The following is a 13,990-nucleotide window of genomic DNA, read 5'->3' as shown; positions in this document are numbered from 1 at the left end:
AGTTAGTTGAGGCTCTATTCTATTAGAGAGATAACAGCTCAAGAATAGCATCTATCTATCTATCTATCTATCTATCTATCTATCTATCTATCTATCTATCTATCTATCTATCTATCTATCTATCTATCTATCTGTCTCTCTATCTTTAAATCTATCTATTTATCTAGCTATGTTTTCTTCTTTCAGTCGATCTTTCTATCTTTATTAAATAAACTGTCTGTTAGGTCAAGATCAAGTAATCATTAGAAAATGAAGTGCAAAGAAGTTTCATAGACCAAAGGAGCCATAAAATACATTTTGAAAAGGAAAAAAAAAACTGCATGGTGTCAACAAGTGGTACGAACTAGCGGAGTGTTTGCAAGGGGCGTGTACTCTATATTTAAATTTAAAAAAAAAAAGAAATATTTGGGAAAAAAAAGAAAAAAAGAAAAGATTATCTAAGGGGAAGAACTACACATTCACAGCTATATTTATCAGTAATGAAGAATACATTTCCCTTATACGATATCAGACAAAATTAACAATAATCAATTAACTAACTGTTTAATTTTTTCATTGATCCCTGCTTTCTTATGTACAATAAATAATTAAGTTTCAACTTCGCCTGACAATAAATGTGGAAGAAATACAGAGTACCACTATCTAAGGGGACAAAACCCTACATATTTAACCATTTCTGTGAATACTGAGGGATTAATTTCCCTAGTTGGTATCAAACACAAAAATAATTAATCACCAGTAATTAACTGACAAATAGTTTCTTGTCTTAGCCAATGAATAATTGTACATAGATTTATCTTGATCCGAGAATGGGTGTGGGAGAAATAATGTGAACAAACTTTTTACCAGACAGACAGAGTGTGTTGATTTAAGCTTTGTAAAATGTTGTAAGTCTGATTGCCTTCTATTTTCTATAGCAGTGGATGTTTTGATCATCAGACCTATGTTGATAGGCTACTTACTTCTCTAGCATTATCTTAGTTTACCAATCAAATAGTAATTAAATTCATTGTCTGCTGACGTTGTCTGGTAAGGGTGCAGGTACAAACAAACATTCAACAGTACCTGCAATGGCCAGGTGCATGATGAAAAAGTTCATTCTAGACTTCCGGCCGTTCTCTGAGAGTCGGATGGCAGCCAAGACAAAACAGTTGCCCACAATGATAAAGACACAGACCACAGCAAGGAACACCATCTGAGGAACCTGTGCAGAAAAAAAAAAAGAAATAATTGAAGAGGAACCTGTACAGAAAAACAACAGAATTTAAGTCTCTTTGAATTGATCATGTACACCTCATGTACAATTCCTGTACACTAGCCATTTTGTTAAACGAAACAGGAAATCAAAACAGAATAAAATGAGGCCTGGGAGGTAAAGACTGCTATGACAAACGTCTCGTGTTCCAATCTGGACTTTGAAATGTCTTTTCTCGTATTAATTGTCCTTCTCGAATGACTGCATGTCTGAAGGTGGATATGTATTAGGACAAGTAGGGTTAAATGCTGCTGGAACCGTGAGACATGGGGGACATGTTTAACTCTTTCTCTCCGTAATTAATTTCCTCGTTCCGATATTATTATTCATTTTGCTCATTTGTATTTCACTATCCTGTTCAGATTTAACTTCAATAACTTCTTTGTTTGTAATCAGAAAATGTTATAGTTAGTATTGAATTATAGGAGAATGCATGCTCTTTTTACAAGGCATAAATTAATGTTTATGTATTCAAAAAACAATTTAGTTTAATGGGTTCAAATCAACCTTGGCATCGTCAATGAGGAGAGAAAGAGTTAACAACCAACTGTATTATATTTGTCCATAGTAGTTCGATGATGAATACTAATCATCCAGAAAGCTGAGGGCTTTGCACTGCGGTTTTCTGCTTTCTCACGTGACTGGTGAGACCAGTGTAAACCCAGAATATTCGGGATGTACAGGGGACTTGAGAATTACGGAAAAATAAAAATGTAGAGTTGATTACAGCTATGAAATTGCATCTGGGCTTTTATAGTAATGACCTCATTCATTACCCATAGGTTCATCTAGTCGTACATGTTAATTAGAGACTTAAACTCTGCTAAGTCATTGGTTTTCCTGGCTGATTCAGGCAGCCCGCTCTATGCTACGACTATCAATTTTCTATTCAAACATTGTGCCACCAAAAAAAAAATTAATGTATAATTTCTTTTCATCACGTTTCCACTTTCTTTTCTGTAATTCCACGCGAAAACTTACATAAGATTTGTACTTTCTCTAGGGTTTCCTCCCTTGGGCCTTTTTAAGTCTAAATGAATCATTAGCGAATGCAATTAGTAACAAAACATTGTCCATCAATACGTCATTTAATAGACCAACAACAAGTAGCCTCGTTTCGCTACAACATATCCACCCCATAGCATAATGAGATCTAATTTAACAAGATGGACACGAACATAGATGGAATTACTCCCCCTGGATCATATAGACTTTCTCCTGTGATTGAATAGCCGCTGTCTATCACGAATCACGACATTGATATTAGCGTTGTCCTATTGAAGTGACATAGAGTTTAGAGTATTATGGAGGTGCCATTACTTCTCGAAAGAAAGATGGTAGAGGCAATAAAGTCAATAAAGTGCATAGCCTAATTTATTTATTTTTTTGGTCTGGTGGCTGTGAAAAAAGTCTTTATTGGCATGCTCGTTCAAAGAGAAACCAATTAGGAAATACTGGCATGTACTATTCAGTTTGAACTGAAAGAGAATAAAATCTGGGAAGAAACAAAATGTCAAGGTCATCGAAAACGATTTAAATTATTGAAATTATTAGTACACGTAGGTGTAATGAGTATAGTCTAGAGTCTATAGTATGTAATGAGTATAGTCTATAGAATCAGGTTCTATCAAAACCATCAGAATAAATGAAACAAAAACGTATGCAACCAAAATGGACACTAAATAAACATTTCGTTTGCTCGTACTTTCTGATACATTTCAATATAATGGACTTGATACAAAGATTGAAGAGCAGCATTTGTAAATCAACACTCGATAGTCTAGACATATCCATTATATTATAGATTATCATATGTCTACATAATATTAGAATACCTATCATATTTTCAGTGTTAATCCAGAGGCCAGATATTTGAACATGTTGAAAACATGGAATTACAAAAAAAAAAAAAAAAATAAATAAATAAAAAAAAAGGTTTCTGTCTTTAAAAATTAGGTTAGAAACAAAGATATACTTTTTGATGTAAATTATTTTTTTTTTATTGAATAGATCCAGAACTTTTTTTGTGACGGTACGCACCGGTACGGCGTACCGGCATCTTTTTCAATGTGGGGAGAAAATTATTACTTTCCTTCTATTGTAATATTTATTATTAAATTATTAGTAGATAAAAGTTAAGCAATTCATTCTGAGTTCTGGTATTCATTTATTTACAAAAATGAAAGCACTGAATAGATCTATATAACTTTAGGTTAATGTCTTACAGTTTTAGTTTAAATTCTAGACAATCAGTGTAATTCCATATATTCAATTTGTCCCCGACATATTGAATTTCGTTATGTAATAACCTAAAGACAAGGGTTACATGCTTAAGAGATATAGATCCAGTTCTAAGTGCATAGTTTTTTCCCTTGGATAAGTTTTTTTTTTTTTTTTTCAAAAAGTATTTTTGTATTTTTAAAAAATATTTTGCAGTATGTTTTTAAAACTTAATGCCCCATTCCATCCTAATGTAATAGATGTTTCATATAACAGTCGCTTGTAAGTTTATTCAACTCTGCTATTCAGACACAAAGTAGGCTATAAATAGAACAAGTTAATCACAGCGAAGCTCATTAGTTACAACTTTGGGGCCGGATTTAACTATGCAGAGGTCCTGGTAAGGTTCTTGTGCATGTATAGTAGGCCTTATTGTCTAACTTTGGGGCCGGATTTAACTATGCAGTGGTCCTGGTCAGATTCTTGTGCATGTATAGTAGGCCTTATTGTCTATTTAGCGCCAGTTTCCTCTATTTAATAATTAGTATTGATAAACACATTTTAAATATTTTTATCACATTGGGCATGTCCCCTGGAGGGTGACTTTCTTTTGTCGGCTGCACCATCTGCACAGCCGTAAGTCCGGCCCTTGTAACTGTGTGAATGATTATGAACATTAAACAGATAGTGATGTTATTATCTTGCAAATATAATCACAACTCTATTTTTTCAATATATGTAAGAAAAAAAAAGAATAATTTCTGAATTTAATAAAGATTTATATAGAACCATATACACTAAAGAAATATAATAATTAAAAATGCTATGTTATGAATGGAGGAACAGGGTCAACATATCGTGTGTGGTGCCCCAGAGGTTCAACAGACTGACAAGTGAGTTGTGGGATTATTCATAGTTATCAACACTCTTTAAGTCTAAAGCAAGAACTAGAAACATTTTGTTATGAGCAGGTTATTTATAGAAATTGTCATTTCCGCCCTGCCTGAGACTGGCCCATCAGCCACTTCCGGTGAAGAATATTTAAACATCAATGGCAATCTTTATTAGTGAGATTTTTCGCACTTGTTGACCAACTACTGACATGTCGACAATGGTCAACGCTTATGGACATGAGAAGGATACAATGGAGACCATTCAAATTATTTTGGTCATTTGAAATCTCAATCTATGGCTCATTAGAAATATATTGGTTTCTAACCTATTTATTGATGAATTTAACGAAACTGTCTCACAGCGTTTTTTATTTACCGCATTTATTTTCCATTATCATCATCATAACCTAATAGTTATTGTCTGACACTGTCGTCTGGTATCATCATCATCTAATATTTATTTATGAATGTATTAAATGTATAGCTGTTTAATGTATACAAGAATTGATTGTATCCCTATGCTCACCTGTGAGGGAAAGTATGAATTTGGTATTATTTCCAGCCTATTTGCTTAAAGATGTTTGGAAACAACGACCAGATTCACTTTTTTTCATCGCAGGTACTTTATCCTAACCCACACAATGATCCATCTTACACCCACGTACAAACCGGTTTTAAAAACAACAAAACCCGAAGTACAGTCCATCCAGTCATGGTCTGACGACGCTGTTTTATGACTACAAAGTTCTCTGGAGCAAACAGATTGGGACATGTTTGTAAACAACTGTTAATTCGTACATCCAGTTCTGTGAAAACATGATTGTACCAAAGAAGAAAATTAAAACATTCAGTAATAATAGACCCTGGATGACTAACATTAAAAATTAACATTGTGTCGTCATAGAGAAGTTCATAGAAGTCTATTTATAAAGCGCTGGTTATGAGTGTGTATGTGTTTTTCGTGTGTGAATGTCGTTCCTATGTGCAGCTATATTGTACATCTATATTGTTATTGTACAGTAGTTACGCTGAGGTTGTCAATTGTAGTCAAACCAAATTTCCATTTGATTGGATCAATAAAAGTTATCTTATCTTATCCCACAGGAGTGGTGGCTGAGTGGTAAGGATCTCGGTTTCTGAACCGAGAAGTCTCTAGTTCGAATCTCGGTGAAGACTGAGATTTTGAATTAAAGTATATTTGGGTCCACCCGACTCTAATCATCTAGTGCGTACCTGGCATTATGTGGGGGAAACCAAATGTTAACATCCGGCCATAGAAACAGATGACCTTTAGGTATATTTATCAATAGATCGCAGGGTCTGAGAGGGGTACTTTTACATTATCTGCTGTTGTTTTATTTTTACTTTGAGAACCTTTGAATGAAATTCTAACAAAACATATGAAGTGAAACGATAGCCTCATGTTAGTATTTTAATTCTTTAGTTCACAGCCGGCAATATCACTTTACCCTGTCAGACGATTATGTCCAGGAATTTACACTCTTTTTTTTTTTTAGAATAACTGATAGCTTGAGTTGATTTCTAGCTATAGGAAATTGTCATCTGCTAGACAATGAAACTGGTAAAATGTCAAATAATGATCTCCAGCAGAAGGCTTGTGTTAGGATTTTTACCCATCGGGTTTGTGGTATGAATTTAGCGCAGCGGGTTTGTAGTATGAATTTAACGCAGCGTGTTAGTGGGTATGAATTTAACGCAGCGGGTTTGTGATATGAATTTAACGCAGCTGGTTTGTAATATGAACTTAACGCAGTGGATTTGTGGTGTGAATTTTACGCAGCGGGTTTGTGGTATTAATTTAAAGCAGCGGATTTGTAGTGTGAATTTTACGCAGTTGGTTTGTGGTATGGATTTAACGCAGCGGGTTTGTTGTATAAATTTAAAGAAGCAGGTTTGTGGTATGAATTTAACGCTGTTGGTTTGTGGTGTGAATATAACGCAGCGGATTTGTGGTGTGAATATAACGCAGCGGATTTGTGGTGTGAATATAACGCAGCGGATTTGTAGTGTGAATTTAAAGAAGCGGGTTTGTGGTATAAATTTAACGCAGTGGGTTTGTGACTTATATTTGTAAGTAGTGGGCTTGTGGTATGAATTAAACGCATCGGTTTTAGGTACAAATTTAAAGCTGTGGGCTTGTGATTTCAAATCATTGTAATTAAAATAAATTTGAAAATATTTTATTTGGAAGAGAAGTGGAATACAGTTTTCTTAGTGGCTTTGTCCTAATTGCATGTGTTCAAGGCTTGTATTAATTTTTTTCTATGCAGTTTTATTATGTATCGTATATTGTGTTATAATTCTGTGTTTTAGGCTTGTGAAATGTAAATGTATTGGTTTGTGGTATGTACTCTATGTTGTGGGCTTGTGGTAAGTATCCTGTGTTTTGGCTTCAAATAATGTAATTGTTAACACCGTGAAAACAAAAAAAAAGCCAACAAAAAACGAATTTGTTGCATCTTACACTGAGACAAAATCTTTCTCTTCCGTCGAACTGAAACCATGAAAAATAACTGGAACCTTACCATTTGACCAGAGAGTAGGATAGGGCCTCAAAGTAATATAATGAGGTATAAAGATCTGGTTGCTACAGTGACTAAATAGAATGTATGAGTTACTTTTTTTTTTTTTTTGTTTCTAATAATATTAATTTAATGAAATTATTTTTATGTAACATTGAGGTTTCACATTTTGTAGAATAGTAAAAAAAAAAATATACTGTTATTTGACTACAATTAATCGCTTTTCAATAGTAAATGCAACAATAAAAATATAGGAATAGGGAAATAAAGAAACAAATTATTTTTCCGAAACAATATTTTTGATTTTAAAATTGCAATAATGTCAATTTTTAAGCAATAGGTATTGAGTGTATATGATGAATGAAAATGTTTAGGTGGACCTTTTTGTCATGTAATGATAATATGTGACATTTTTTTTTTTTTTACGGTTACGTTTAGGATAACATTTGACTTCAAAGAATAGTTCCATAATAATTAAAATATTATTATTATTGTTATAGTTATCATTATTATTACCCGTAGATAGACTGTACTAAACGAAAATATGTGTTTGGTAAAATTCTAATGCTTGACTCCTCCCAAAACGCAGCAATGACTATTTCATCACGAGCCGGTTCTAAGTTTCATGTAATCATTGGGTTTATTTTTTTTTTTTTGTTGTTTTTTTTTTTGTTTTTGGTTGCAGTAAAAAATGGCTTTGGGTGGCGAACATATTTCGTTATTTTTAGAAATTAAACTTGATGACCAAATATCCAAGCGAACGCAGATAACTAAAGTATTGGTGTAGCCCTCTTTCGAAACTAGATTAGACCACTAAAACAAGCTCAACCCTTTTATAAAGTTGTATTTATAATTTTTTTAAACCAAATTTTCTCTAAAGCAAACTTCTAGTAGCGGAAACAGTTTTTATCAAAGTATATATGAAGTAGCTCTGTCTATTGGTTTCGTATAAATCTTACACACGTTTTTTCTCTCACTTCCCATTGGTGGATCAAGTTGAAACTGTGCTCAATTATTCATTGGTCAAAGACAATACGTTAATCAATCAAAAATTTAATCCAATAGTTAATTAATAAGAAGTTATTAATTTAAAATTTTTCATACAGTAAAAGAGAAAATCGTTTAGATTGAGAGAGTTAAAATGAATTTGTGGTTCTTTTCATTTTATAAGATTTGTGTGTGTTTTTATTGTATTTTTGTTTTAAATTTTATTTGTTTTCCTTTTAATTTGTCTCCTTTACATATAGTTTTATACTCTTCTGTGTAGAAACACAAAACGACCAAAAATCAATGTGTACCAAAACATCATGTTCCTAGTTCTCTGGCCACCTTGAAAAGTACACCTCGTGACAGTCACTTGCTTTGAAGTTGCAAGTATCATTGAAAAGCTCACTAGATCGTGTCAAAGTAAATAATTTATTTCAGAAAAAGAAGAAGATTGAATTTATCAACAGTGTGATTTCTTTGATTTTTTTTTCTCTCTTCATTCTCTGTCTCTTAATTTATTTTCCCACTTGTCATCTTCTCCTCTAGTCATTTAAACGCTCAAGTTTATTTTTCCTCACTCTCTACCCACCTCTCTCACTCCCTGCTCACCTCTCTTACTCTCTAATAGGACGAAACCATCCCCACCCTCCCTCTCAGCTTCACCTTAAATGGAGGGCCCCGCTTGAAGTACCCACCGACGGACCACCCCATCGAGCGGTCGTCTGGAGTGCGCTAAAGGCAGAGCCCTAATGGAGGTTAACATCCAGAGACTGATGGAAACAGCCGATGGAGCGTAGTCTCCGGTGAACTCTGACCCTAATCTCAACTCGAGCTAAACCAGACTGGATAGGGGAGAAAACTTTCACCAAGAAAAACACGCGCCGAACAGAGTCAACAGACGATACCGTTATCACATTGAAACTGCTTCGTAACCATTGCAGATGTAAACACAAGCAAGCAAAATATAAAATACTATTTTAAAAAATTATCTAAAGAGTAAACTCTTAAGTTAGAAAGACATCTCTCAAAAATGTAGAATTTGTTTCCCTTTTCTGGTATCAAACAAAATTAATCGCCAATAATTAATTAACTAAATGGCTAGGTTGTTTATTGATTCATGTTTAATTGTTTTATTAAGTTTTAGCGTGATCCGAGAATGATTGCGGGAGAAATAACGTGTACAATTATGTAAGGGGACAGATCCCCACATATTTATACACATTTCTTAATACTGAAAGAGTAATATCCATTTTTGGTATGAAAGAAAATAATGAATAAACAGTAATTAATCGACTAATTATATTCACTCAGTCTGTCTGGAAGATTTTTGCACACGTTATTTCTCCCATTCTCGGATCGAGTTGAAACTTTGGCACACTTGGTCATTTTAAGTTTCAGTAAAACATCTAAGTTGTAGTTTTTATTTTCTTCCAAATATACTGTACAACAAAACATGCTCGGTCTTCTCTCTCCACCCCCACCCCCTTTTCCTATCATTTTTTTTTCCTCTTTTCTTACGACCTCTAAAAAATCATTAACCAGGAAGATGTAGATTTATATGCATAGACATACTAACTTGTCAGACAGCAGAATCAAACGTCTGTTATTCATTATATATGTGCGTGTGTTGGGTATGAAAGCACCCATGCATTATTATCAATGGATTAGAAGATTAAATACTTATTATTAAATCAATATATTATGTTACATATTTCATAATGATAAATGGTCTGTATTCCTTATTCATCTCTGATGGTGACCTACTGACGTAAACATGCAAATTGACTTTTAGCCTCTAAATGTACTTTTATTTTTAAACTTTTATTTTAATTTATACTCAGACTTTAACTTATACTTTGATTGTTACTGATACTTTGACTTCACGTAATATAATGACTTTAAATTATATTATGACTTTAATTTGAACATTAACTTATACTTAACTTATACTTAAATTTAACTTATACCTTGATTTAACAATCACTTACTTTTCAGCTCTCATCTTATTTTGTACATGCGTTTTCGGTTTTATTTTTCCAATGCTTATATCAACTCTGCCTGACACTATCTTATCTTATCTTATCTGATATAACACAGATGTTACTTCAAAAAGTTACTTCTACCCACTTCCAATTCTCGGATCAAGTTAAATCTTCGCACAATCTTCAATATTCCAGACAAAAGATGAATAAATAAAAAAATAACCAGTTAATTTTATTAAATAGGTGTAATTAATTAATTTTGTTTAATACTGAAAAAGAAAATTAAATCTTACAATATATATATAAATATATATATATATATATATATATATATATATATATATATATATATATATATATATATATATATATATATATATATATCATGGGCGTAGCCAGGGGGGGGGGGGTTTGGGGTTCAAACCCCCCCCCCCCCGAAATGAAATCCCCCCCTCTTGGGGGGGGGGGGGGAGACGGACTTTAGTGACTGATTTTTTGCTTTGATTTTCTTTATTTTAGGTAAGATTTTAATACTAAACCATCACTTGCCCCAGCGCAGCCAAAGGGGTTTTGAGTTTAAAACCCCTACCATGGGGTTTTGAGTTTGAAACCCCCTAACAGGGGGTTTTGAGTTTGAAACCCCCTACCACAGGGGGGGGGGAGACGGACTTTAGTGACATGTTTTTTTGCTTTGATTTTGTTAACTTTAGGTGATATTTTAATACTAAACCATCACTTGCCCCAACACAGCTAAAGGGGTTTTGAGTTTAAAACCACTACCAGGGGGTTTTGAGTTTAAAACCCCTACCAGGGGGTTTTGAGTTTAAAACCCCTAACAGGGGGTTTTGAGTTTAAAACCCCTAACAGGGGGTTTTGAGTTTAAAACCCCCTACCAGGGGTTTTGAGTTTGAAACCCACTACCAGGGGTTTTTGCAGTTAAATCCCCTTCTTCTATAAAACAAAACACACAAAAAATGCACACGATAATCCCCAAATTCCAAGTGCACAGTTAAGGAAGATTTCGATTTAAAAACCACCTCCAAAATTTACGATAGACCCCTCTTCAATATGAAAAAAAAAACAAATTATGCACTCAAAATGTTATGAGCGTAGCTAAATGGGTTTTGACTCAGTTTTAAGTTTAAACTCCCCTCCAGTGGAGTTTGAAGCTAAAAAATACATCTTCAATAAAAAAAAAAAAAAAAAGCAAATTACACACTCTAAAATCTAAGAGCGTAGCCATATGGGTTTTGAGTTTAAACCCCCCGCCAGCGGGGTTTGAAGTTAAAAAATACATCATCAATGTAAAAAAAAAAGCAAATTACGCACTCAAAATGATATGAGCGTTGCCAAAAGGGGTTTTGAGTTCATATCCCCCTTCACAAGGGATTGATGCTAAAAAATACCTCTTCAATATAAAAAAAAAAACAAATTACACACTAAAATTATTTGAGCGTAGCCAAGCAAATTGGGGGTTTTGAGTTTAAACTCCTTTCCTCCAGATGGTTTTGAGTTTAAAATCCCTCTACAGAGCGTTTTGAGGTGGAAAACCTCTATCTTCAATATTACTCTAAAGCAAACTACAGTTACCAAATTCTATGATAGTAGCTACGTTTTGAGGTGGAAAACCTCTATCTTCAATATTACTCTAAAGCAAACTACAGTTACCAAATTCTATGATAGTAGCTAAATGGGGTTTTGAATTTAAAAAATCACAACAAACTCCTGAGATTTTTAGTTTAAAACCTCTAACAGATGATTTTGACGATAAAACTTCACTTTTCAATATAAAATCTAAAGCAAACTACATTCAACCAATTCCAAGAGCGTATCCAAGAGAGGTTACATTTCTACCAGTGGCGGGGCTCCATTAATAAAGTGCACTGAATAGTCATCTGCCGAAATTGAAAAACACTAAATGTGGCTCAACAAAGATGGCTAAGACAGATTTTAGGATTTTAGGAAATCCTATTCCGAACTGGGAGTCGACCCCTTAGTAAAATTGTGACAGAGCGTCGCATGAGGTTTGCGGGACATGTTCTCCGACAAAATAAATTACGCATAATAAGAGTTGCGATGACATCCTAGTACAACTTGGCGCCACACATTCATGGAGGTCCTCAGAGCAGGTGGGAAGAGGCTTCAGAAATTACCAGTGACAGATTTTTGTGGAAACAGCTTGACGGCAAATGCGCCGAACGGCGCGGCAGGGTCTTAGTCAGTAAAAACAGCCCATACATTTTTGAAATAAGACTTTTTAATAGCAGGAAAATGCACTGTAGATACCTCAGAATATGCATTTTGTTGACATTCTATGCCAGAAATAGTGCTTGGCGACGGGGCTACGCCCCGCTCTAAGGTGAGCTCCTATAGCTCCCCCAGAGCCCCTTGCTGGCAATGGCGGGGAGTCAACAATTTTTTCACTAACTCCAGGAAGAACCTATTCTAGGGCACAATAAACGTGTTCCAAAAGAATAAAGGGTCAGAATGTAATAAAGATTATAAACACACACACACATACATACAAATATTTTTTTCGCGAAGGGGGGGCGGGGGGGGGGAGAAAAAATCCCCCCCCTAAACCCCCCCCGAAAAAAAATCCTGGCTACGCCCATGATATATATACATATATTGTAATTTTTATTGTTGATCGACATCATTTTTCACGATGAACTTATAATTTGTAGTTTTCGTTATAAACATTTTAATTTTTAACACGATATCCAGCGCTTCCTGTTTTTACTTGGTTTCAAATCACTTTGACACAAAATGAAACTGAAAGAGATATATATTCTTACAACCAAAACATTGAAACACAAAATAAAAACAAAATTAATAAAAACAAAAAAATGTCACCCGAGATGTTTTACGCAAGATCCGGTGGGGGATTAAGGCGGGAAAATGTCCAGACAGCATGTATCATTTGTAACTATGGCGGACAAAAGAGTCGTCTGCAGGCAAAGCGCTAGAGTGGGGGGGGGGGGGGGATAATCTGACACAAGGGGAGAGCAATCTTTGTTAATGACAGTGATATAAAAGGGACGATATGAAATGGTTTTCGTTTTTTTTTTTTCGAGTTATCAACAACACAGCAGTAATGGTTAAATGAGTGCATTTCAGTGTAACAAACCAAGGCTTTTTTTTTAGTGAAATGGTAGGGCTTAATTTAAAGTCTTACTCTCCCCCAGGTATCGAAAAGCTAGTACGAGGTGAGGAGATCCTGGCCAACAGGTCCACGTGAATGTGTGTAGGGGTGTCTGGGGTGTGTATGAATCGAAGTCAGTTGGTGACTAGAGACTGAGAGAGTTAGTCAAAGCTGGTGACAGGAGATCGAGAAAGCTAGACTTGGAGATACGGCTATAAGCGATATTATACGTTACAGAGGGCCTCAACACTGACCTGTAAGGACAAGGTCACAACCTGTGGGCAATTTAGACCTATAGCGTGTTACCACGTCGTAGAGACCTGTGACGAGCTATTTGTCTAACTCTGCCCACAGGTTGTGACGTTGCAAGTCAGTGTTCAGGCCTTCTATGACGATTGGTCTCGCTATAGAGCTCTGAGAGAGAGAGTTAGTCGCGAGTTGTTAGAGTTGGCAACTTAACTCTTTCTCTCCTAACTGACGATATCAGCCTTGATTCCACCAGAATATGGTACATAATTACGGAGAGAAAGATTCAAAGAGTAAACAAGGAAAACATTTTTAAAAAAAATTACTTTTGTTTTAACTACAAAACTTACAGGAAGAGTAATTGTATCAACTAGTTTGGATCAATCAGTCATGTAATTAAGTTTGTAATAGATCTTGACTAACAACAATAAATCTGTGCGATCAGAAATATTTCTAGCAATTGCTTTTGTTTAGCGCTATTTCATGCGTTTAGCTTTCTCACTACGCTATGATCCTATGTGGGGGAAAGAATGAAGGGGAGATCTGAGTGGATTTTTACGTAATTGGCTTTTTAAACTATTTATACAAAAAAAAAAACGGGATGGGGGGGGGGGGGGGGGAGAACGACCTGAATTTGAAATCGTGGCTCATACCTTCCTGTTGTGACGTGATAACCACTCTGCTAGTGAGTTACTTACGACTAGCGAAATTGTAAGTTA

At 34.7% G+C, this 13,990-nt stretch overlaps 1 protein-coding gene across 1 annotated transcript in view; it reads right to left on the bottom strand.

The window, feature by feature from the left end:
• LOC106079581 (cardioacceleratory peptide receptor-like) overlaps positions 1-13,990 on the bottom strand; it is a 100,304-nt gene that overhangs the window by 39,571 nt on the left and 46,743 nt on the right. Inside the window, exon 2 of the mRNA XM_056014641.1 lies at positions 1,066-1,204. Coding sequence (XP_055870616.1) covers positions 1,066-1,204 — 139 coding nt within the window. The remainder of the gene's footprint in view (positions 1-1,065; positions 1,205-13,990) is intronic.

This window comes from Biomphalaria glabrata, chromosome 16, assembly GCF_947242115.1.
Source record: "Biomphalaria glabrata chromosome 16, xgBioGlab47.1, whole genome shotgun sequence".
NCBI classification, from domain to species: Eukaryota; Metazoa; Mollusca; class Gastropoda; family Planorbidae; genus Biomphalaria; species Biomphalaria glabrata.
Note: the sequence above shows the minus strand (reverse complement) of the source record. Positions and strands in the feature narration are given on the sequence as shown.